Source organism: Manacus candei, unplaced genomic scaffold (genome assembly GCF_025592945.1).
Source record: "Manacus candei isolate 608988 ecotype Guabito, Panama unplaced genomic scaffold, ASM2559294v1 h1tg000011l, whole genome shotgun sequence".
NCBI lineage: Eukaryota > Metazoa > Chordata > Aves > Passeriformes > Pipridae > Manacus > Manacus candei.
In genome coordinates, this window is record NW_026138059.1 from 32,088,874 (window position 1) to 32,115,429 (window position 26,556).

General features: G+C 39.0%; 1 protein-coding gene across 3 annotated transcripts in view; it reads right to left on the reverse strand.

The window, feature by feature from the left end:
- Nucleotides 1–20,795, reverse strand: part of ASCC3 (activating signal cointegrator 1 complex subunit 3) — a 264,382-nt gene extending 243,587 nt beyond the window's left edge. The window contains exons 1-3 of one of the 3 annotated variants that reach the window (XM_051778158.1): nucleotides 20,493–20,795; nucleotides 2,628–2,771; nucleotides 1,762–1,912 (exon numbers count right to left, since the gene is read on the reverse strand). In XM_051778158.1, coding sequence (XP_051634118.1) covers nucleotides 1,762–1,912; nucleotides 2,628–2,717 — 241 coding nt within the window. In that variant the 5' untranslated portion in view covers nucleotides 2,718–2,771; nucleotides 20,493–20,795. Of the gene's footprint in view, nucleotides 1–1,761; nucleotides 1,913–2,627; nucleotides 2,772–20,216; nucleotides 20,340–20,492 lie in introns of those variants that run through there. The other 2 variants (XM_051778157.1, XM_051778159.1) reach the window with 2 other exon arrangements.
- Between the last annotated feature and the right edge of the window lie 5,761 nt (nucleotides 20,796–26,556).

The window sequence follows — 26,556 nt, forward strand, 5'->3', positions numbered from 1 at the left end:
ATGTTTCTGTCACTAATACAGAAAACACAAATTTGTCAATTTATTTTCATTGATAACATTTGCAGCAAAGAATGGCAAACACTTATTTTGTTTATAACTTTTTTTACATCACTGGATTTTTTTTTCCTACTTGCTATACTACATATGGTCTTACTTTTTTACATTGCAAACTTTATAATCACGTTTGCCAGTGAACATTTTAGTCTAGCACCTCTTATGATTAAACTGTACATAGCAGACATTTAAAACAGCTTTCTCAATCAATACGTATCTATTATCAGTACAGACTGCAACTTTTCCTATTAACTTTAGGTACTGATGGTTGGTGCAAACTCAATCCCCATCTTGCATGACTTTCCCTCAAATCTTGTGTGTTCCAAGTGCCAGCTGAAATCTGTACCCTGAAGCAGAGGTACTTGGCTTGGGGTAAAGAGGTGGCCCTTCCCAGAAAGACAGAAAGGCCCTTCCCTGTCGCAGAAAGACAGGCAGCCAGATGCTTAAATTCCAGCCCGAAGAAGCTAAAAGTCTACTAATAGCATTAGCTCTACTACTTGTATTAGAAAAAAGAGGATTAAAGAAAAAAAAAGGACCCAATTTGTAAAAACAACAGAGGTATGTCACTAAAATGGAAGAATGAACCACAAAGCAAAATTCAGAACACGTGTATCACCAGAGAAGTTTAAAACATTTTTGTTAGTGATTTGAGAAATATTCAAAATTATACTTCTGATGGCTCATTAAAGCAATATCCACTATAACCATGAATAGCTTTAACAGACATATTCTGCAACTGTACAGCAAAATAGATGACTACATGTTGAACATGAATAACTTGTCTAGTCTTTTTTGAAAGTCTGTATTTAGATATTTGTTTCTTTCACAATTTACTAGGTATTTCAAAAAAACCTGTCAAGAAATAGACACGTAAGTGTGCCAGGTTAACATCTGTATTGTAATAAAAAACTGCTCTATAATTCCAAAACCAGGCAAATATATTTATATATATATTAATTCTCTCAGTCTTTTCACTTAGAGTTCTATTCAAGATATTTGAAACAGAATCAGAAAAGGGGAAAATATACCTATGAGATTGAAATGAAAAATTCTTAAAATATGTGACAGCAAGAGCTTGAGCTATGCGCTCAGTTTAAGACTGATGAAGTTAAATTCTGCCAAAAGCAAAAGCTGAATTAGGTTTAGTTTTTCCAATCAGAACTATGTGTTCACACTTCCACTTTCTTTGCCATAATATATTTCAGTTTTAAAAGTTTAATTCCAGATGATTGAAATTTATTATTTATTTCTCTCCTCAACACCAAATACTTAAAAAGCAGAAAATATTTCTTATATTTTTATCCAGCTATGCAGCAGACCAATTTTTCATTATACCAATTACATGGAACTAAAGCAAACAACATCAAGATTGTTCTTTTCTCAGAGTATTGTCATTTCGAAAGAATCTGTTGTTTCTGCTTAGTAACTGTCGATCACAAACCATACCACACACCACAATACAATGCTGTCAAAAAACCATGAATATCCACAATGGAATCATATCTTAAAATAAGACAGAAGACCAAATTACCCATGTGCATATTAGATTAACTGGAGTTTCAAAGATATTTCAGGGTAAAAACTGGTGTTGAGGTAGAACTAAAATTGTACCCATATGCAAAGTATGCAGGCAGAAAGCAGCTTGAACTCGCCCCCATTCTGAAAGAAAACAGTGTATTCTTAGACTACTAGATAATGAAAACATACCTATTTGTTTTGCAGCTTGTAATATAGTTTTTAAATCACCATTTACAGTTTGGTGTTCTTTTTTGTCCAAATTGTCGTCAATGAACTTTATTATCTTCTTCCAAGTAAGATCAGACTTCAGCAACTGTGCCTGTAGTTTTGACCTTTTAGTCTGAAAATGCAAAATATTTGAGCTTTTTTATTTATTTCAAATTACTATATCAAGGTTCCTTTAAAATTAGACACCAGGTAAAAACACCTCCTTCCAATTGCATTCAGTCAGTACATAGCAATGATTGCAAGCAGTTTTCCTGCTACCTGTTCTAGATTCTTTCCTGAGTGTAACGAAGAAGGATATGCAAATGCACACACACTCTCTCACTACTTGACTCTTCCAAAGCAAAATTCTCTATAAAGCCAAACTCTTGCAACTTCAAGAGATTTAGAGTTCCCAAGATTCCAAACTCATTTCACATTACAGGTTCCCACGAGGCATCTGCTGTTTTAATGCATTACTTCATGGGAAACTAAAAAAGTACCTAAATTCAATGAACTTAATATTAAAAAGGAAATGTTTGGCTTCTCAGCTCTACATGAGCTCAGAGCTAAAAGCACACCAGCCCTACCCAGTGTCCTGAAAGATGAATTAACAGGGCTGTACCAACACAGCCAAGCAACCCTATCCGTATGACACATCATGATTTTAAGGGCCTAGTATAAATCACAAAGCTACAGTAAATTTGACTTTGAGTGAGGACACAATGAAGGAACACACAGGAACACACTCTGCCCAGTTTTGTTTGCCCACTCTTATGAAATAGAAATGCAAATGAAGAAAGCAAACAATTCTTACTATAATTATGTTTTGTAAGAGAAAAAAGTTTTACCACTAAGTCAGCTAATTCTTCACTGTAATCCTCATGTTTAGTGACATTTGAAAAGGAGCGTAAAGCGCCTGTAAGACGAGGCAAGGCCATCTGTTACTCATTCAGTGATCCATAGGATGAGAAATCAAATCCCAGTTCAAGCACCTAGATGAGAACAAACAAATAACATGGCTTTATTAATGTTATAAAAATACAAATTCACATCACAAACTTCAAAGACCTTTTCAAGCAAGCAGAACTTGGCTGGAACTTCAATTAAACCAGTTAAAAAAATCTCAAAATGCTAATAATCAGGATTCAATAGAAGGGAGGCAAAAGGCACAGAGCACAGGCAAGACATGGTAACAGGCAGAGGTCACTCAGGAGGTGGTTATTCTCTCTCCTCCCTGAGTAAAAGTTACCAGCGATGAGGCAAAGTGGAAATTATTCCTTTAGCACCACTAACACGAGTATTATAGAGAAATCTATGTAACTGAACCTTTGCTCCCAATAGCAGTAAGAGATTACAACCTACAGGAAGACTTCCTCTGAGCCAGCCCACGCTGGGAGCTTTCAGGTCATTAACAGCCTCCAGTGCTAATGCAGAGAAAGGCATCCTTCTTGACAAGTGCTTAGCCATTTTTAACCAGCAAAACAGGGCAAGAAAATTATGATAGGAAAAAAATATTATCATAGCACAACATTGAACTATTGTAAGAGATAAAGAGAATAAAAGGGCTATCAGAAAACTGAAAAAAGTATGCCTAGAGATGTTTTAATCTCACCACTGGAACGCACACACACACTTAGAGCAGGGTTCTCTTCAGGACTACAGTCTATTTCGGCACAGTTTTATTTCCTCTGTGAAACAGACTCATATCTATACACCAAAACACAGCTGTTACCCATCTCAAATTGTACTTGTTCCAAGCCTTTTACTGAAATGATTCTCAAAGTTATTTAATTTCAGAAGGTGCCCACAGCTGAATTGTTTAATGAACCCTAACGCACAGCTACAGTTTCTGATGGTAGCAGATAAGATACAGATTTAGATTATTTTTAAAACAATTAATGCTTTCATTACAAACCTAATGATCTGCATGATTCTTACCATGCCTGAAGACCAACAGCCATCCAGAATTTAAGGAATTTAAAACAGAGTTAGTAAAATTACTTCCCCCTCCAACAGAACTCTCTCCTTTCATCCAATTACCCCTAAAGTTTTTCTTCACTTAATGACTGCATTTGTATTTTAGCCATCAGCTTTGCAATACGGCACAAAAGCAAATCCAGATGCAGCGTTCCAGTCACAAACAGAGAAATGTCACTGACTTGTCAGGTCCGCTTGTTTTCCCACCTTGCATTAAGATGCTTTTTGAAAAAAAGCTACCACAACAGTTGATATCTTGAAGACAAATGTTATAACAATGAAGTTACAAAATGTGGAAACATAAAATCTTTAACTGTGAAGGGGACAGAGAGGGTATGTTCAAGCCTAGAAGCAGACAGAGCCAAACAACACTGCAGCTTTTGAAATGTTCAGTGGATATACGACACATAACTCATACCAGCATTGCTCCTAGTGAAAACAGGCCATGAACATTACAGCCACTATTACAGAAGGGAAGTAATGTATCCAAGCTTTGAGGGAATCTAACCTGACCATTTTTGTTTGAACCCAACAAAAAAGGTACATCAGTCTCATACGGTTCCAATGACAGAATTGCCATTAGCTATTAAAGATCACCCCATTTTGCCTACTTATTTTATACTTGCACTCAAATACTTTTTCTGTAGCATTATGGTCCTTTATAAAAACATATAACAACATAATTGTAATATTATTAACTTAACTGCCCTTTCTGAAATAACACGCACAGTAATTTACGAAAGTTTGAAGCCACTTATGAAAAGGTCACTTTTCACAGACACCTGTAGGAGATTTTAAAGCATTTTCAGCAGGGTCATTTGTTAGGAAACTGAATTTTAAAGAACTGTTTCTTTCTTCTTTGTTCATCAAGTTATTAATACTTCCTGAAATAGAAAACCTGGAACTCCACAGGACAAGTAAGGGCACACCCTCCTGACCACAGGCATAGCCAAGGAGCCAAATACAGCCCTGAAGCCCTACAGTTGATCTCTAACTAGTAAATGCTGCTCCACACTTGCCTATGTGCATTCAGAACTTGCTGGTCCCTGAGGGGGTTGGTTTAGCAGAGCAGTCACCCAAGGCTTCTGCATCTCATTTATAGGCAAACTTCACACATACCCTTCACTTCTGGTCCATGACACCCACTCTCAGCAGAACATCACAAGCAAACAAAAACATCTAGCAAACAGAAAGCAGGGGACAGAATCACAGAATATGCCGAGTTGGGAGGGACCCACAAGGATCAACAAGTCCAGCTCCTGGCCCTGCACAGGACAGGTGCAATTACTCCACTAACATAAAACACAAGGTAAAGTTTATGAACTTGGGCTATTATTCTGCAACATATTAGAGCCAGGTCAAAAAGTACCAATCTCTTCACTCTTGTGACCAGTGATGGGACTCCAGGAATAAGCATGAAGGTGAGTTGGGGGAGGTTTAGATTGGATATCAGAAAAAAGTTCTTCATCCAAAGGTGGTCAGGCACTGGAACAGGCTCCCCAGGAAAGCAGTCATAGCACCAAGCCTGACAGAGTTCAAGAAGCATTGGATGACACTCTCAGGCACATGCTGTGACTCTTGAGGTGTTCTGCCCAGGGCCAGGAGCTGGACTTGATAATTGTGATGGGTCCCTTCCAACACAGCATATTCTCTCATTCTGTGATAAAAATTATGTGGTCCTATGAGATGTAGTATAAACTTACATTTGTTTAAAAAAAAGTATGTTACCTGCCTTCACATAAAGCCTGCTGATGCAGATACCTGCCTGCATCAACTGCCTTTAGAGTGGATCGGATACTGCTTGTCTTTCTGCAGACACTATAAGTGTTAACTAATTCCTTCAGATTTGAGAGAAATATATCTGTTTGCCCACAGCTCTGAAATATCTGTACTACCAAATGATCCTGCTAAGATCTGCTGGTTTGGGAACAAGGACCTAAATGGAGTGGCAATTAAATCCTATTTATCATGGCCCACATACAGAAGACAAATTTTTGCCATTATTCTGCTCATTACCCCTGAAGAAAAGTGTTAAGACAGGTACCATCTTAAGTCATGCTTGTAGAAGGACAACTGGAATGGGAATTCAACCTACAGATCAGTCCAACTTTACATTGTAAAATTGTATCTTCTCCTCCCCCACACCCAATCAAGTAAGGACACTTTGGGGCCCATTCTGCTAATGATTCCTAGAACTCGCACATTTCCTGCCTCTTTTAAAAAACTCTTAACTTTCCACCAAGCCTCTGTTTGCAAAGCACAAAGAGCAGTATCTACCCACCTAAAGCTCTGTGAAGATGAGAGGCAGTAGCTTTTAAAGCCTATTTTACTTCTTTTAAAAGAAAGTGTGATTTTAAGTTCAAACTTTTTATTAGAGAAAGTAAAACATAAACATAGATTATACTGAGAGTTCAGGTAAGAAACCATTCAAAGTTTATTGTTTTAAAGTAAACATGAATCATAATCTCAGCAGGTTTTTATTCATTAAAGTGAAACATAAAAAAAGCCATGCTAGCAATATCACAAAGGTAACAAACTGCCAGAGAAGTTTTCCACTTCATATTTTCACCAATTACGTAAGTTTTCCTCCAGTTCCTGGCCTTCCTATATTTTTAATATAAGCAAATAACATAACCATCTTTCTCCACTGAAATGTTACAGAGATTGTGGTCAAACAAACATCCTTTTGAAATTTACTTAATCTTATGCTCTCTAACAAATCAAGCAAACTGCCCAGTGGAGCTAAGAGAAGGTGACTGCTAAGATATGGTACTTTATTGTTCAAGAGGAACAGAAATCTTTCTTTACTTAAAATTATGGAATAACATAGCATTAACAGAATCACAGGTAAAATCTGCAGTTCCATTACCAGCTTCTGTAGTCTCTAATATTTGACTTGTTAAATGTCCCTTAAAACCTTACAGCAGTCATTTTGTTTAAATTGCTTAAGGAATATAAAGCCACGTTACCAGGTTTTGCCTATATTGCCTATAATTCTTTAAACTATTAACAAGTTTCTTACTGTCTATGTAAACTTCTCATTTATAAAACCTGAAGAAGTTATTACTAATAACTAATCTAATCAAAGAACGTCATAAAGAAAAAGAGGCTTTAGACATGGGCAATGAATAGCAGTTTGCTATTGATCACAAAGTATTTGAATCAAACAGCATTTTCATTTTCACTTGAGGAAGTGGAAACATTTCAAATGAAAAGGAAACTAAAAAGTCAAAAGATATGACAGCCACATGGCTATACAAAAAGTAAAGGGACAATACAGTAACTTTTTATATTTTAAATATATATAAATCAAACACAAAAGCAACGAGACCATAGGGACAGAATAAGACATTTTAAATCTATCCACACAAAGAATATTTTATTTCTTTACACTGTTACACAAGAGGAATAAAAATAAATCCCAAAATATCAAATTTTAGTGACATGAACACATTTTAGAATGGCTACAATTAGCTTTAGCAGTTTCATTAATACAAAGATAAACTTTATATGTCATTTACAAATGAGATTCAATAGTTATAAACACTCTATTTGGTGTGTACCCTTTCTACATTGTACTTACCAAAGAAAAAATACTTTAAAGAAAACATTTTAATGAAAAAAATAAACGCATTAGATTAAAAGCTATTTTACACCAATGAGAACATTTGTATCAGATTCACTTAAATCTTTTATCCAAGCATGTTTGATGTAAACAGTACAAATACAGCATCTAGCATCACTGTTGACAGCTAGGGATAACAGTGGTTTAATAATGTTTGGGACATTAATCATGAACAGCAGGCCAAAGCAAGATACTACAACAACAGTATTTTCCAGCCTCGTATTTTGCACCTTTACAAGCAGTGCTATATGATGTAGTAACAATTTTATGATTTCAGACATTTCAAAGGCCCAGACATCACACTGGTATTCTCTCACGTTGTCTGGGTCAAATATTGCTGATCTCCAGTCAAGACCGGGTCAATCTTTGAAAGGGTGATGGCAAGATTAAGGAATATGTACTCAGGAAGAAACGGTGTCTTCCTGACACACAACATTCATCTTAGCGAATACAAGACTTCAAACAAATGCTTCAGCATAACAAGGAGGCATAACAGTGCCTCTGTGTGCCATCATTCACATAACAGACAATTTCAGGATTTTAATTACCTAAGCCACTAAACAAAAACCAAAACAAAACAACAAACAAAACAACAACAACAAAAAACACCCTAGGGAAAAAAAAAGGAATCACAAGCCACACATTCAATAGAGTATTAACCCTTTTCACATTCTGTCACAATCTTAGCCACGCACATGTGATTAAACACCAGCTGCCTAACGCTGTTCCTGCTTGCATCAGCTGGAGAGGCATTTCTTCTAATTATGCCCAATAGTGTTTTGGTGTGATGCCAAACACATGGCTTGGCCCAATAAAGTGTTCATTTTAGACGTGCTTTGAGATTGTTACTAAGGATGGCTGTTGTTTCTTAAAAAAGAAAAAAAAAAATTTTAAAAAAATACTTTTTTCAGAATAACTCATCTTCCTTTTCCAAGAATGTAAGATGCAGTCTAACTGTTAGACTGAAAAATGTCTGCATTTTTATGCCTTAATGTTTTAATTCCCTGCAGCAAGAGACAAACTGCATCCCAAGCAAAAGGAACTTAAAGATTTGCCTTCCATATGGAGACGTACCATAAGTGAATCTCTAACTTCAACATATGTAATACGTATGTTCATTTAAACACTAGGCAGAAGCCATAAATACAGGATGGGGGGGTGTCATTTGTTTGGTTTTTGCTTTAAGCTTAATAGAGGGCCCTCTGTGCCTCTCTGTTTCACACCGTGTCGTCAACAGAGGTTGAAAACAACCCCAGAGGGTTCATCTTACTCTGTTTCAGAAAGGTTTGTCACTACAGGAAAAGTAAGAGGTGTGTGGCAGGTAAATAGGACCGTACATGTCCAAAGGAAGTAAAGGGAGGATGAAAAAGAATGGATAAGCAAGAGAAAGAAAAAAACGTTGAGTTAATAACAGCTAAGTAGCACGTTGCACCTCACTGAGGATGGCTCAGAGGATGTGGGATGCATTTCAGCAAACATAGCTGCTGTAATAATACATGCATAACACATAATGGCATAACTGCTGTGATAAAAGCACACTAGAGCACCTGTTCAGATGGTAGTGAAAAAGTCTCTGTAACACACTCCTATCCTTTTATAGAGCACATAAAAGGATAAAGCCCCCAACGTTAATTACTGGCCACAGAGATGGCATTGCCAAGTTCTTTGCAACTCAGTTTCAGAATGTAAAAGGATTCCTTATAATTGTTGCTAAAGATTCACAATAAAATTTTAATGGAATGAACAACTTCAGATTACTGTAAAGGTACCACTGGGTGACTACCCTTCCTATGAGTAAAGACTAAGAGAACTGGGATTGTTTGGCCTGGAAAAGAGAAGACACCTGGGTGACCTAATTACGGCCTTCCAGTTCTTAAAGGAAGACTACAAGAAAGATGGGACATTTACAGGGGCACGTAATGATAGGACAATGGGTATTGGCTTTGAACTGAAAGAGCGTTGGTTTGCATTGGATATTAAGAAGAAATTCTTTACTTTGAGGTACTGGAACAGGTTGCCCAGAGAAGTAGTGGATACTGCATCCCTGGAAGTGCTCAAGTCCAGGTCGGATGGGACTCTGAGCAACCTGATCTAGTGGGAAATGTCTCTGCCCATGGCAGGGAGAGACATTAGTACTAGATGATCTTTAAGGTCCCTTCCAATCCAAACTTCTGTGACTTCCACTCAGTTTGGTATCATCATCATGGTACAGTTGATCCCACCATCCAGATCACTTATGAAGACATTAAGGAGAGTTGGGCCCAACAGTGATCCCTGGGGATTGATACCAGCTCTTCCTTCAGTGATGGCAGATTTGTGCTTGCATCTACCTTGAGTTTTTTTCCCAAGGCCTGGGGCTCAACAGTGCTGGTGAAGACAAAGGTAAAAGTGTTGAGAGCCTCTGTCTTTTCAGCATTGTTGGTGACTAATTCACCTCTCCTGTTAGACAGCAGGATATTTTCCTTCTGTTTCTGCTTGTTTTTTACATACCTGAAGAACCATTTCTTGTAGTTTTTGACATCTATGGCCAGTTTCAACTGCATCTCTGTGTGCACTGGTGAGATGCTTGTAGTTGTCAACAGGTACTCGTCTGCTTTTCCATCTCTGGTACACATCTTTCGGTTTTGAGCAGACTCACAATATTACCACCAACGGGGCTTAACTGTACTTGCACATTTGATTACCGAGCCAAAGACCACAAAAGATCTGAAAGTGGCCACAAGAAAATTTACTGAAACAAGCTTTCCTATTCTAGCGCTGCTTCTAAACCATGCCAAGGTCTGTTTGGTCATCCATCCTCTCACCTTGTCCCAGGAGAAGGTGCATTAGCCCTTTCAGAACTTCAGAAGGTGGACTCCCTAACACTTCAATCTAAAAGTGAAATCGATCTGTGTGTGTGAACTGACCTTAAGTTACATAAAAGGAGAGAATGGATGTGTCTATGTGTCAAAATCCTTCAGCAATCTAAGAAAAGCCATAACCAGAAAAAAATTATACTGAAAAACATTCTTGCAAAGATACAGTTATTGGTACTATACAAGAAGTATTTAAGTGTAACTTGATTGTGCAAGAGGTAAAAATCATCCCAGTACAGCTCTTCGAGAAAGATTTCTTAAATAGTATCTATACAAACCCATGTGAGCACCTTTATGCAACTAAGGCAGATGAATGTGAGGAATTGTCAAGCAGAGCATCAGCTTCAGCATGCACTCAGGTACATCTCTCATGGATAACATACAGCTATGCCCAGACATAGAAAATTATGGCATACAGTGAAAATCCAAATGTCTTTTTGAATTTGCTAGAAATCCCATAAGCAGAAGAGATGATGACTCAGACTACTAACAGTGAAGTTAAAGTTAATAAACCGGACCTCTATTTCAGCAGGGCAACAATATTACTTGATTTATTTTTAGGAACTTTTTTTATAAGAAAGATATAAGAAAGTCACTTTTGGATAATATAACATATTATCAACTAAAATATCAACGCATATAATAGAAGCTCACTGTTGGGATACTAAAGGTAGAGAGAGCAAGCAAAGTTTACTGAATAATTAGCTATCCAAAGACAAGATAAATTATGTGTGGCTTATTAGTTGGGTGTACAACTAAGATTAGGTTCTGCTTTTTATTTTGAGAAATGTTTATGTTTGGTACACAGAAGAAAACAAAGTACAAAAGACTCTTCAAGGGAAATGGGACTAAAAGAAGGAAAGCAATTCTGCTATACCTTCTAGCTTCTTCAGAAGCATAAAATTAGTAAGACCAAAAGGAGAGATTTATTTAACAGATGCATACCTCAAAAAGCAAAACAGCAAACCGTGGATTCAACTACTACAATTCAAATATCTAAGTAATACTGTTCATGGTAGGTACATCTTAATCATAATTTAGTCAGTTCTGCTTTGGAAATCTTCACAGAAGGAAATAACCAAATACATTATTTTATATTTCATATCAAGCTTTCTCCTTTCCAATGCCCCCTCCCATCTCCACTTTTACAGCACTAAAATATTCAGTCCTAAAACTACACTTTGAATTAGTCTGGAGCATATGACCAAATCAAACTGAGGGCTGAAGAACAGGTTTTTTTGGCACTGCTTCTTGCAAAAACAACATTCATTTGTGCCTGATGGAGGGAACTATTCCTGAAAGCTCAGCACTAACACCTGCCCTTGAACCTTAGGAGGAAGTGAAGAGGAAAGTTTCTAGTCCTGGTCCCTGAAGTATAATTGGAGATACAAACCCCTACACATACTCCAAAGTTTGTCTACTTTGCCTAGACTAATCTTAAAAGTAATAAGCTTAAGGCTGCTTAGGTCAGGTCTAGGGCCAAGCTCCTAAACAAATGGGAACAAGACTGGAAAGCAGAAACAAAGTCTTCAGCTCCATTAGAGAATAAATCTGACAAATTATTTATTAGAAGGTCTACTATTTTCATCTTGATCCCCAACACGCAGCCCAGTCATCTCACCAGGGAATCTGTACAAGAAAATGTGCATTCTGAATACTGACCCCAAGAACTCCACGAATTCATACCCATGTAACTTGACAGTACTTCACTTGTCTACTGCGGCTATGTTTACAACACATACATAGGCAGACACTACTGCGCTTATAGGCAGAGAAGTACCATGCAAAGCCTAGAGCCCATTTCTTTCAGGGCATTTAGGCATGTGCACTGACATTTTTCTCTCCAAAACCAGCTGATATTTTGGATAGAAAACCAACAAGGTGAGAACATTTCTGAAGCCCGTGCCTGAATCATGCAGGAAGATTCAAGCTTCCCTTATGGCAGACACCTTTGTGGGACTGTGATGGACTGAAATGTCAGTAATGTCTTCAACATTGTCAAAATCCTAGGAAGACTTTTTGTCAAACTACAAGGAAGCAACTCCCTGTCTTCAACCACCTAAGCCTGACTGGAATTTGGACTGTGAAGGGGGACTTGAGATAAGACTATTGTCTAATCATCTCAAGTCTGAGGAGAAGTAAACAAGGCTCAGGAAAGAAGAATGTATATGTGTTAAGAATCAGCTCTAGGTGGGATGGTGGAGAAGGGTTTTGGGTGTATGATGGTGAAATCTCTCCACACCAAACCAAAGGAGTAACGCCCTCCCTCCAGAAAGCCCATGTACACACAGGACATTGATGTGAGAGGCAGTTGAGAAGGGTCATAAACCATCAAAGACTCCCAAAGCACCCTGTGACTCATTCCTGAAGCCTTCCTCCACCAGAGGACTGCATGTGATCCAATGAGGTAATAAATCCAGAGCCTGTCACAAAAGACTCCCCCCCAACCCCAGGGGAGGTGCCTGGCATTTCTTGAACATATATTAATCCACTGGACTCCATGTTTTGTGGGACCCCCACTACCATGAAGACCAGAACCTGACCAAAGGGATGCCACAGGGTTACACAGAGTGGTGATACATCTTCTATTTTAATCTTTCTCTGTCACTTTCTTTCTTCCCCTCCCTCCTTTTCTTCTTCCTTTCTCTCTCTCTTTCACTGCCTTACATTTACTGTTAAATAAAACCAATACTATTGACTTTGGCATCTGGTCTCATTTGTACCTTAATTCAGGCAGAGGCATTTCTAACAACTTTAATAACCGGATTGCAATGGGGACTTAGCCTCTAAACACAGTGTCTAGTGGCCTTTGAGACCCTTTATAGCAGCAAAGATATTTGCATGGAACAGTACATGTGACACAGGCCCTGTGAAATGCCCACATCCTCTGAAACAGTAGCTGAATACAAGGTGTAATTCTGTGAAGTTTTTAAAGTCCCAACAGGGATGTGTTCAAGCACACAAATCACTTACCAGATTTACAGACAACTAAACAAATGCCTCAAACTGTATTATCTCCCAGTTCTAAATAACTAGATGTTTATTATCCACTCAATACCATTATTATCCATCATAATTAACTCTGATTTCATTCAAAATGGGGTTTCAATCGGCTATAAAAGCACTGAAGCAGGATTTCTCATTTAGAGGAAATATTAAATTTTTTTTCATTAAGCAATTTTATTGATAATACTGGTAACAATATGGTAATGCAACCTGAAAAAAAAATCCTGCAAGTGCTTAAAAATAAACTACAGAATTATTTTTCAGAACAGAAATATGCACAGTTTTAGACCAGTTAAGAAAGAAGCTGTAGACTCTATGGTACTTCTAGTAATGTACAAGAAAACTAATTTAATTGTCACGTACTAAAAGTATGGAAATGCCCTTCAAAAAGAAACACAGGTTCTGGCCAACTCTGGCTATCACTAAATGAAAAGTTCCCAAAATTATCAGCTATAAATAAGCTCATCCTACTTCCAACAGCTTTTGAGAGAGTAAGAATTTTTATCAATAGTTGCAATAAATAATAAAGAAATTTGTGGAAAATGACCGATTACATAAAAATAGGAACAACCCGATGTCATCGTCCACACAAATGCACCAATTTCATTAAGATAATACAAGTGTATTGTGTAATTTTAAGTGCTTGCTGTATTTAACAACATTCAGGTTTATTGCATTCATTTAATTTTTATATTAATGTTTGTAGTATTGTCTAAAAAACATCCTTTATGCTTTTCTACCATTCATTATTTTGTTTGATATTTATCATAGTTTTTGAGCAAAGAAAGAGTCAGAAAGTCATGACAGTTTGCAGAAAACTCTCTAGTTAGTATCTTCCCAATCATACACTGCAACTGGGAGCTGAAAGCTGTGCATTTCATTCAAAATTCTTCTCTCTAATAAGTGTTTTTATTTTGAATATACTAAGATAATGCTAATAAAAAGTCACAGATAAGTATCCCCTGAATTTTAGCTATTAGGCTGCTGCATTTAAGACCTGGATCGATATGTTTAATACACATATTTAAACTTTGCTAAGTTTAAGTAGATTTTAGCACTGCTATTCCTCAGTCTTTCTAAACTTACTCCTAGAAGTCTACCTCAGCTTTTCTTACCAATGTGGCAGTACCAAACTGCCAAAGACTCTCAGTCCCCAGTAACTCCTAATTTCCTGAGAAACATCATGATTTAGGAATAGAGAGAATGCCAAGATTTTTAACAAAACTCTCTGGGAATACAAAATAATCAAGATAATTTTTCCCAAATCTCCAAACTTTTAAGGTAGATACAAAACATACAGATCTACACAACACAAAACAGACAAATTCTACCAATTTTGTTTTCTGACCACACTTTGGTATTTTGAGGGGGTATCAATTACTGGACAGCTTATTACTGCTTGTTGCATAAAACAGGTAACATGAAATCTGACATGCCTTCTCTTTCAAAGTGACTTCCAGCTCATTCTCTAAGTGAGAGGACTTACCAATCATCTCTGTAGATGACAGAAGAGAGGACTTTCAGAGATCCTCTTTAGTCTTCCCTAATCTTTTGAGGAGAGGACAAATTAGAATAATCATTAAGATTGGAAAATACCTTCAAGTTCATCAAGTCCAATCTCTGACTGAATACCACCATGACCACTAAACCATATCACAAAGTGCCACATCTACTTGTGTTTTGAACAACTTGATCCACCATAGAGCAGTAGCTAAGAATAATGCCTTCCTATTTCTTGAATAAATTCATCAGAATCATTTCCAAATACAAACTCACTGAGCCAATCAGCTCAGCAGTCCTCAACAGTTTCAAAGAAAGGAGTGGTTGACTTAGACATAAATGTTTCCATCTATGTTTTACAAAATAGTCTGTACAAAGTTATCTACTTATTCTCACAACTTACTCAGAATTCAATTTACAGCTGCAAAACTAAAATTTACCTGACAAATGCTTCAATCACCAACCCATCACTCCATAATCATCTATTCTTACTGTATGACCTGTTTGTTATTAAGATTCAAACCTGTAATATCAGATTCAGTCTATTTTTCAGGCCAAACATCCAACATGCCTTTGGGCAAGCAGGAGTAGCAGATGGCTCAGAGTAAATACATGCCTTATGATGGGAAAAGCTAGGGAGGTGTATAATCCATATCCATGAGCTCCACATACAAGGGGAGATCTAGCAACTTTTCTATCCCTAAGTATCAGTCAGGTAAAATATTCTCCATCTTCCTTTTAAAGTTATTCTTCTGCAGCATCCACAAGACTTAATAAGACAGAAAAAGAACATGAGTTTTAATTTGCATCTGAGAGATGTGCTCGGTGACAGGCTGGCCACCAAACTCTAGTCCACCCATCAATGTACTGAGTAGAACACAGGAAACACCACCTGCCCTCTCAGCAAGTACAAACTGGTAAATACTCAAGCAGTCCAGCATTGCAACCGTAGCCTAATCAAGTCTTTCTTGGCTTCTCTCTAGTCTAGTGGATATTCATTGAACTATACAAACTTGTGTACAACTTCAAGAGGAATATCTATACCAAGTGACTAGAATAACCTCAAGAAATACTGGGCATAGGGATCTTTCACACCACTGGTTAATTCAGTGAGCACTGTTACGACAGAACCACAGTGTGCTGCTATTGCTTCCTTCCGGCACACTTTTAGGTGCCTGTGCAGTGTTGGGGTGGGTTGATCCCAGCAAGCAGCTATGCAGGTGCTTGCTCACCACCACCACCCACCCCGCCCCACCCCAGTGGAACAGGGCAGAAAATAGGAAGAAAAGACAAAAACTTACAAGTTGAGATAGAGAATAGTTTAATAGAGAAGGAAAGGAAAAACATTGCACAAGTGAAGGAAACAAAAGTTCACCACATCCAACAGGCTGACCAATGCCCCAAACTTCACTTTACCAACCTCCAAACAATAGACATCTTGGAAGCAAAAAACCACCCTTTCTTCTTCCTCTACCACTGTTTTTATTTCTGAGCATGTCAATACACAGTACAGTATATCCCACCAGCCAGTTTGGGTTTACTATCCAAGCTGCATCCCCATATAACCTCTTGCCCACCCTGAGCACACTCGCTGGGCAGGCAGAGTGGGAGAAAAAAAGCCTTGATGCTGTGCAGACCAGCAGCAGCCAAAACATTGGTGTGTTATCTATCAACATTGTTTTAGCTGCATTTCTCAAGCACTACAAATATGATGAAAGTTAACTCCTAAACCTAGTATAGGAATGTACTTGTATTGCCTTTGTGCAGAGGTGATTCAATTCCTCAGAGAGAGATAAGCATAAAGAATGCTCTGACTGTAGATCCCCTCAGGGACTGTGCTTGAAATAAACACAAAATCTCTCCTTTCTGTGATGTGATGAGGTGTTTAGAAAGCAAGAATGGGTACATACAGAGTGACTGACTATTGCTCATAACGTAGGAATAAAGAGGTACATGATAAAACTCATTACTAAGGTGAAAATAATACCAAATTGAATGCCTTCCCTGTGTAGAACATAATTAAATTTGGGAATTCATTGCCACAGGATGGCAAAAAGACTAAAAGTTCAAGTATGCTTAGATGAATTAATGGAAATCAAATGTCTTGGTAGCTACTGAACTCAACATCTTAAAAGCTGATAATCAGTTATTTAAATCACTGACTACTGAAAGGTAATATGAAAGTGAAGGTATAATTGGATTTGTTTCCCATTTCTTCTCAATACATTACCTAAGCATCTGCACTGGCTGCTAAAGGAGAGAGACTAGACAAACATTTTGTTTGAAAACAGAGCTATAGATGTGATGACAACAGAGATTCTGAGGATTACAGTTTGGGATTTAGGAGCCTAATGTCTCTCAACCCATTTGTGGGTCCTACCCTTGGTTTCTTCTCTTTTTAGCTCAGACAACAGTTATCATATTTCTAACAACTTCCAACTACACTTCATAGGTAATCTGTTAAACTGCTTTTGATTAGATAAGTTTGTCTAAACTAGAGAGTAGATTCTGGTTTCAGTTCTTTCTTCAAACATTAAAGCGTAATTCAGTTTAAGAAAATGTGTAGGCTAGAAAGTGCTCAAGACCAATTTCAGCAATTGTTACTATAAACAATTTACCAAGAAAACACTATGCTGTTATTTGGAGTAATGGGAACTCAATTTTCTATGGGGAAATTTTTGTAGAAGGGAGAAAGAAACCTGTTCAGCAGTCAAAACACTAATATGCGCTAGAATTAATCCCAAATTTAAAGCTTTCAAATAAACCTTATATTGTAACTAACCAGCAAAAGACAACATGTGTCTGCCCTTCCCCCAACCACCTCCACACTCCAATAGCAGCTCCTATGAGTATTTAAGACAAGAGGAATGAAACACAAAGGAATAACATGGACCAGCCTGAGCTCAGTTCAGTATTTATAATGGATAACATTTTTCAAAGGAACTGTTGTAGCTCAACACAAACCTGCAGAAACATACACTGGTACTTTGTGAAAAACAAATTTGCTCATAACCTTGTAAAAAAAGATTTTACAAGTATAAATGTTCTTACTGAAAACAGAATTAATACTGCACTTCACAAAACTGTAAATGATACTGAGAAGCAAGAGACTGCAATTATTTTAGGGGCCAAATTACAATTATCTTAAAAGAACCATATCCAACATGAACAGTAAAACATATGATACACAAGGTAAGAAACCACAAAAACAGAGGATACAAAGAAACAACACATTAGTTGTAGTTCTGCAGAAACTCATCTACAGACTACAGCAAGTGACAATCACCACATCATTTGTAACACTGAAAATATGGACATGGAAAGACAGGAAACATTTAATATTTAAATACAAGAGTGAGGCACTAAAATATACCAAGTTGTCCTTTCCACTAGTCAGTATTAAAGACTCCATTAGAGTACTGCTGTCTTTGTTGCACACCCTGTCTCTACAAAGACACATACCAGCCTAGAAGGATGCAGTGGAGGATAACAAAAATGACCAACAACGTAAAGTAATTACCAACAAAGAAACACACAACAAATTCAGATCGTATAGGTATTGTATTTCAAATACATACATGTTAGCTGTAGAAAGAACAAGAAGAAAACAAAGGGGTGAAAAAGAGCAGTGTGTACTCCTCTTTAACAGAAAGCCTACGCAAGAATCACAAAATCACATGATCAGAGGGTTGGAAGGGGCTCCAGTGGATCATCTGGTCCAACCTCTCTGCTCAAGCAGAGTTGTCCTAAAGCAAACTGCACAGTGCAGGCAGTTCTTGAGTATGTCCAGTAAGGAAGACTCCACAACACCTCTGGGCAATCTGTTCCAGTGCACAGTCACCCACACAGTGAAGTTCTTCCTCAGGTACAGGTGGAACTTCCTGGGTATCATTTTCTTCTCACTCTCTCGTCCTATTGCTTGGCACCACTGAGAAGAGCCTGGTTCCATCCTCTTGACACCCTCCCTTCAGATACTTATAAACATTTATGAGATCCCCTCTCAAGCTGTCTCTTCACAAGGCTGAACAGGCCCAACTCTCCCAGCCACTTCTCATGAGATGCTCCTTCCCCTTAATCATCTTCATAGCCCTCCCCTGGACCCACTCCAGAAGCTTCAGGTTTAGCTTCAAAGCATGTTCCATAAACACAGAACTGTCAGAAAATATTGTCATTTGGCAGTTTCCCGCCTTCTCTCTGATTCAGTGGAATCAGTGACGTCAACTCTTCCAAAGTCCTAGCTTTTAGAGAAAACTGAGGTCTAACACTTAAACTAGTTTCTACAATTTGTAAAGGCCTAGCTGGGAGCTGGTCTGTATTCCCACATAAATGGGAAGAGAGTTTCTCCAAATACCTACATACATAACTCTAAGATAATGCAAGTTTACTCTGCCATGGCCAGAAGCAAGTCAGATCCAAAGGAAATCAATCTGCTGAAAACCAGCATGTGTTTAATAAGACACACCACCTCACTGATATAATCAATGCTGTCTTCACAGGAAGGCCTGTTTGTATCTGAACTGATGGTTGGTTTGGTTTTCTTCCTCCTAAAAGTTTATCTCTGCAATCTACCCTGTGGACATATGCAACCTTTGTTGCAATTTCCTGGAACTTCCAATATTTTTCCTACTCATTGACTAAACTCAAGTCAAGTCTATCCTCAGTAAAGTAACTAAGCTTGACTATTAGATTTCTTCTCTGCAAAAATTAAGGCTACCAGTTCCATTTCAGTAGCACTGCTTTTCAGTTGTTTAAAAAGCCAAAAGACTTGGAGGATCTATACAGATGTTAGTCTATTAAAAACAATAGCAAAATCTAAACTCAGAACTCGTAAAAGGTTCTAATCAAAGGTATTATTTGAACACGATACACACTCCTGAAGCACCTCTGGTGCAAGCCTTAGACTGTCATGGTTTATTAGCACAGCTGTCAGTTCACCACCAGCAACCGAAACGAAGCAAGCAGTGTTAGAAAGCGAGAAACGTTCTACATGACCACGTGCTGGTTTTTTCATTCTTCATTTCTAGTTCCCTACATTTATTAATAGCCGTGGTAAGCACTGGAAGCGCGTTCGACACCCACGCGTTTCCCCCCCGGCCGTTCCCGTTTCCACGAGCGCACCGTGGCCAAGCCCAGCAGGCGCACGGAGAGCGCCCGGCACCGGGCCCTCCGCAGCGACCTTGCACCACGCGCGGCGGAGCGCGGTGGGCACAGCGGGGGCACTGCGAGCCACGGCACTGCGAGCTTCGGCCCCGCCGCCGGCCCGGGGCTCCCGCGTGGCACCGGGCAGGGCCTGCCCGCCCGGCCCGGCGCTCCCGCCCCTCACCAGGGGGGCCAGACCGCGGCCCCGCGCCAGCCGCCGCGCAGAGCAAACTTCCCCCCGCCCGCCGGAGGGCACCGAGCCCCGCGCCCCCCCCGATCCCCCGGCACCCCCTGGCCGCGCCCGCCGCGCCGCCCGACCCCCGCCCGCCGCGCACCTGCCTTACGGCTCCGCCGGGCCCGCTGCCGCCAACAGCCGGCGCGGCGCGACACTGCCGTACAGCGAGCAGGCGGGGCGGTGTCCGGGCCGGCCCGTGGGGCTCCATCGCCTGTGCTGTGCTTGTCTCTGTGCCTGTGCTGTGCTTGTCTCTGTGCCTGTGCTGTGCTTGTCTCTGTGCCTGTGCTAGTACCATTGCCCCCGTGTCAGTGGCACTGCCCCCGCCCCTGGCCGGGCTCTCCGCGCCGCTCAGCCCCCGCGCCGTGCACAGGCCTACCTCGGCTCCAGGCTCGTCCCCGCCGCCCTCTCTGTGCAGACAAAACGTGGCTCTCCCGGGGGTGCCGCGGCTGCTGCGCCCGCGCCAGTTATTCCCTTCGTGGTCAGATACAGCCTGGGGGCAGCTCCTGGTAGCATTTCACAGAATCACAGGATCAGATTGCAAAGAACTCTTGAGATCATCGAGTCCAACCTATGACTGAACACCACCCTGTGAACTAGACCATGGCACCAAGTGCCACGTCCAGTCTTTCCTTAAACACCTCCAGGGATGGTGACTCCACCACTTCCCTGGGCAGCCCATTCGAGTGTTTAACAACTCTCTCAGTGAAGAAATTCTTCCTGAACTTCCCCTGGCGCAGCTTGAGGCCATTTCCTCTTGTCCTGTCACTAGTTGCCTGGGAGAAGAGACCAACCCCTGCCTGGCTACAACCTCCTTTCAGGTAGTTGTAGAGAATGATAAGGTCATCTCTGAACCTCCTCCAGGCTAAACAACCCCAGCTCTCTCAGCCACTCCTCCCTCATAGGACCGGTTCTCCTTCTCCTCTCTCAGTGCCTTGGACGCCAGACATGGTGTCCGTGGCCATCAGCCCTTAGTGCTCTTTAGTAGCTCAGCTACTGTCACACACTTAATTCTTGCCAAACCACGGATCTACATAAGCATGTGCCTTAAGAGCTTTTCCACCTTTACTGATCCAGTTTTGTGTGTTCCTGAGCAATGGGGTTTCAAATCCAAAGGCACTGTAGTAAAATGATGCCAAAGACCGAGCTGTGCACAGAGAGGGGGAAAGAAGAATAAGTGTCAGACAATTTTAGGGCAAAACCAACTTGCAAGGGAAAAAACACTCACTCTGGAGTGCTTGGGTATCCATCTGCAGATATACTGGGACAGTTGTTAGCATTCAGGTGATTATTTATGACTTCTGTCTTTTGAAGTGTGTTATGTTTGGTCTTACCAAGCATGTAAGAGCATGACCTTCGCAGATCACTGAACTGCTTCCATCTCTGCAATTCAAGCAAGTGTTCAGCTCATCTAAAAGAAGGCAAACACTCGTGCATGGATGTATGTGCCAGTGTGCGTACTTGTACAGTTGGTGATGTTCGACAGCACACTTCCAAGAAAAAAAGAAACATGCTCCATCGCATGCTAAAAAAGAGGGAACTTTTTTAGCACTATACAGTAGTGGAATCATAAAGTGAGTGTATCTCAGGTTTGGTAGATGGTGATGTGAAACTGGTTATAATGTTTCCATATGACTTATCCTTAGAGTGACTAGTCAAAACACTGGAAAGTGCCACTTGGATTCAGTCATCATGTTATTAAAAATCTTCATGCTGAACTAGCAAAGAGTAAGTATATGTAAGTATATATCGAGCTTAAGGTAAAACACATCATGCTGCAGTCACTTGGCTACTAGACAACTGTTAAAGGAAGTTAGAACCAATGCAGGCTGAAACAAGCCCAGACAAATTCTAAGACCCTGCACCATCAGGTTAATACAAAGATGGAGGTCTTCTACTAGTGGCAAAAAACCAGTAAATTATATTTACTGGGTTACATTGATTTTCTCATCTTGGAGAATGTTGAAACACTAAATTTTTGTAGCTCTTTTGTTCTTCTTGACATTCACTTTCCAGCAGACATTAGGAACATACCACAGCCTTACTATGACTTAGCTTTCAAAGACAAATGCACAAATATGCTAACCCATTACTGTTCCAAATCTTAAATTATTTTTAAGCAAGTTTTTTAAATAAGTGGCTTATGTTCTCTTTTGTATTAATACTGAATGTATGTGTAAGGTGATGTTTTATAAAAAAAGATATTATCTGTTAGATCTTTAGAGGACTAGAAGTGTCAGACATTGCATGGAATTAATTTTATTAAATGCAGATAACTTAACATAGGCTTAATATGTGCCTCAGGAAAAGAATTCTCATTTTCTTCTGTATGTACTAATTTTTTGGAAGATATATGATGTATGACAGTGTTAAAAATTTAGTTATAGAGAGAAGGCTTTGTCTTAAGAAAATTACATTCCTGTTATACAGAAATCTGTGCCTGCGTTCAACTTAACATTTCTTAAGAATCAATGGAATCACACAGATTCTTTCCATCTCTCCCAGAGATCTGATGAATCATACTGTAAAAGTGCCAATGCTTCTCAATTATCTGTAAAGGGAGCATGAGATGTCCAGCTGAGGTGTAAATGTGTATATGTTAATGTAATGCCTAAAGTTAGCTATGGGGAGATACAAAAGGTGAATTCAATTTCAACCTATTTATGGACTAAGATGGACAGAAATGTAAATTCTGGAATGAACTTAAGAGGAACTTGCTCCTCAGGGAAAAAATAGTTTTTCTTCTTAATTCTTACATCATTTGTTTGATGTCCACACCTTAAGTAATCCTTTGTTTATTCTCTTTTGTGTTGTACCAGATCTTTGGCAGCATTTCAATATTCGTTAATATCTAAATCTCCAGCTCACTATCTTGTCTTTTGCTTAAATGTTGCACCTCTTGCACGTTCAATAAAAAGGTGTAAAAATGTCTCTCTCTGTCTTTTGCATCAAATCCTTCCAGCACAGCCACGTGAGAAGTTCTAGCTCAAAGCCCCTGAGATGAACTCAGTGGATTCTAATGGTGCTCATGGTGCTAATAATGCCAAGGTCATGGGTTTGATCGCAGTAAGGGCCAGTCATTAAGAACTGGACTCAATGATCCTTGTGGGTCCCTTCCAACTCAGAATGCTCTGTGATTCTGTGAATGTTAGAAATATGTTTTGGTGAAGTAAGGACCAAAACTGCAGAATCTGAGAAGCAAGAAATATATCTGATTTTAAGTTTACAAAATACCATGCAAATTTACACGAGTTAATTGCCTACTATATTCCTCGTTTCATGTGTTTGTTAACCACACAGTATTGCATTCGGAGTTAAACAAGCATTGCTGATGTGAAGAACAATGGGTACTCACAAGACCCAGTCCCCAGTTTATGGTCACTGTGAGTACTACCAGCTGGTGACACACGAATTATTATCTGTAAAAGCATTATAATTTATGGGCTATTGAATTGACTCTTTTGTTTCTTTTTAACAACTAAAAATTAATGCTAATATGTGAACCATGAATTTTACAGTTAGTTGAAGAATACTTCAGATTCATAGAAGAAATGGATTAGTAATTAAAATGACCTCGTCTTTACTTCAACAACAGAAAACTTACTAAATCATCGTGTTCCAAAAAATTCAACAAATTCAGCTTCTGTCGAAATTGTAGGACAAACCTGGCAGATGTCCTTGACTCACTGTTAAACTCTATTGTGATGAGAGTATCAAGTGTTCAAAACTAAGTGCTCTTTGCAGATGTCACTGTTACCAACACTGGAAGAAAAATTTTAAATCAATGTTATTATGTGACAATAATGCAACTTCCTCAGAAAGCATTCGAAATCTCTATTACCCATGATTACAAAGTAATCATATTGTGCATGGCCACAACTGCAATGCTAGCAAAATTCCATGCAATGGAGATACTGTTATTCAAATGAGCTGTTATTCTTTACAGTGATCTTGTTCCCATAGCTTTTAATACTTTATTTAAAAATCACTGGAAAGGGGAGTGACCCTGGCTGGATGCCAGGTACCCACTGAAGCCGCTCTATCACTCCACTTCTTGCCTGGGCAGGGCAGAGAAGATATAACAAAAGGCTCATGGGTTGAGATAAGGACAGGGAGAGATCACTCAGCAATTACTATCATGGGCAAAACAGTTACATAAAAATTCATAATTCAAGTTTGTTCCTCAAGACCTGAGGCTTTTACAGTGTCATGCACACTACGTAAAAGGGGTATATTGTCTCCATTATTACTGGTTCTTATACATTGTTATCTCACTTCAATCTATTTATGTTGTCTTCTACGAGATATGAATGTAACAGGATTTAACCCCCAGTTACTTCACTTTAACACAGTGATTTTTCAGAGCAATCTTTTATTTTGTCCATGGTTTTTCAGGTTAATAAAGCAGCTTGATACTTCTCCTGTGCTGGTGAATATCAGTGTATCTAGCTGTTTCTTATTAGTCTCCATTTATGATTATTTGTAATTTCTTAAGCGTGTTTAGAAGTGACACAGCATTGCTTGCTTCACAGGTATGGATAAAGAGTATAGAAACGTCATACAAATTCTCATAATTTAACAGAATTCTTCAGTGGTAGTGGGCAAGTTTTCTTTCTTTCTTTCGTTCTTTTTTTTCCCCTTTCTTTCTTCCTGTTGTGGAGCCCAAATTTAAACAGTTACAAACTTCCTAGTAATCCGTACTGCTACAATTTTAATTATTGCTAATAGAATTAATTATGAATGATTAATATTTACATATATATCAATTGAATAGGGAATACAGTATTATTTTGCTTTTTTTTTCTTTCAGAAAACAGTGGCCTTTTATTTCCTTTTAAAAATAAATACGCCAGAATCTAATGGAAAATTTATATTATTATATCGAACAAGAATCCTGAACTTAGAAAACATCAAAGATATTTTAAAAGATTTTCCAGTAGGTAGTAGGGTCTTCTTTAGACATCACGTTTCTGTATCTTGGTTATGTGTCTAGCCGGATCCATGCTTCCATAATTTCAAGATGAATGCACCATATATCATGTTTTGTGAATTTGCAATGACATGTTTGCCAGCTTTTTATCGGAGGAAAATGAAAAAAGAAAGTAAACCCAATGAAAATATCTATTCATTTTGAACATGGAATGCGTAACCTTTGTTTTGTGAAATTCACTATATGCAAAAAAGAATAGACTAGACTAGACTAGACTAGACTAGACTAGACTAGACTAGACTAGACTAGAATAGAATAGAATAGAATGCTTCAGTCACAAGGGACCTACATCAATCATCCAGTCCAACTGTCTGAGCAATTCAGGGCTGACCAAGTTAAAGCAAGTTATTAAAGACATTGTCCAAATACCTCTTAAACACTGACAGGCTTGGGCATCGACCACCTCTCTAGGAAGCCTGCTCCAGTGTTTGACCACCCTCATGGTAAAGAAATGCTTCCTGATGTCCAGTCTAAATCTCCCCTGACATAGCTTTAAACTGTTCCCATATATTCTATCACTGAATCCCAGGGAGGAGACCTCAGCTCCTACCTCTCCAGTTCCCCTCCTCATTGAGAGAAATGAGGTCTCCTGTCAGTCTCCTTTCCTCCAAACTAGACAAACCTGAAGTCCTCATCTGCTCTTCACAGGACATGCCTTCCAGCCCTTGCACCAGTTCTGTACCCCTCCTCTAGACGCATTCAAGGACCTTCACATTCTTCTTATGTTGTGGGGCCCAGAACTTCAAACGGCACTACAGATGAGGCCTCCCCAATGCTCAATACAGCGGGATAATCACTTCTGCTGACCATCTGGTTGTGTTGTGTTTGATTCATCCCAGGATGCGATTTGCTATCCAGGATGCCAGGACACACTGCTGCCTCATATTGGGTCCACTGCTGGCCAGCACTGCTAGACCCCTTTCTGCAGGACTGCTCTCTAACCATTCCTCTCCCAATTTATACTTATATGAAACTTATATTTATACTTATATAAAAAACTTTGAAGAAAATGACATTTGAAGCAGCCAAATTATTTGCAGATTTTAGACTTGGTGAGAGATACTAACAGGTTTGAGAACTTGTAACTTGTCTAAGTGTTGATATGACAGTCTCTTGCCAGAGAGAGGTGATCTGTTGGATAATGTCTTGGGTAAACAGTCATGAAGTATAGAACTATTAGAAACAATTAAGCCCAGGGAGAATGCTAGAACTGAATCTGCTGTTTCATAATTTGTTAATTTCTTTTTAAAATCATTTATAAACAGAAAAAACTATGTGTGTGTCATGATTGAGACCTGCTCAGAATTACAATTCAGAAAGAATCTATGTTGGTCTGAGTATATAGATGGTGTCTAATTTCTTCCTCATTCCTTTGTTAGTGATTTTGAAAGAATACACATTAAACAATTCTTTTATATACATAATTTCAGTGTGGTGCTCAAGTGAATTGAGA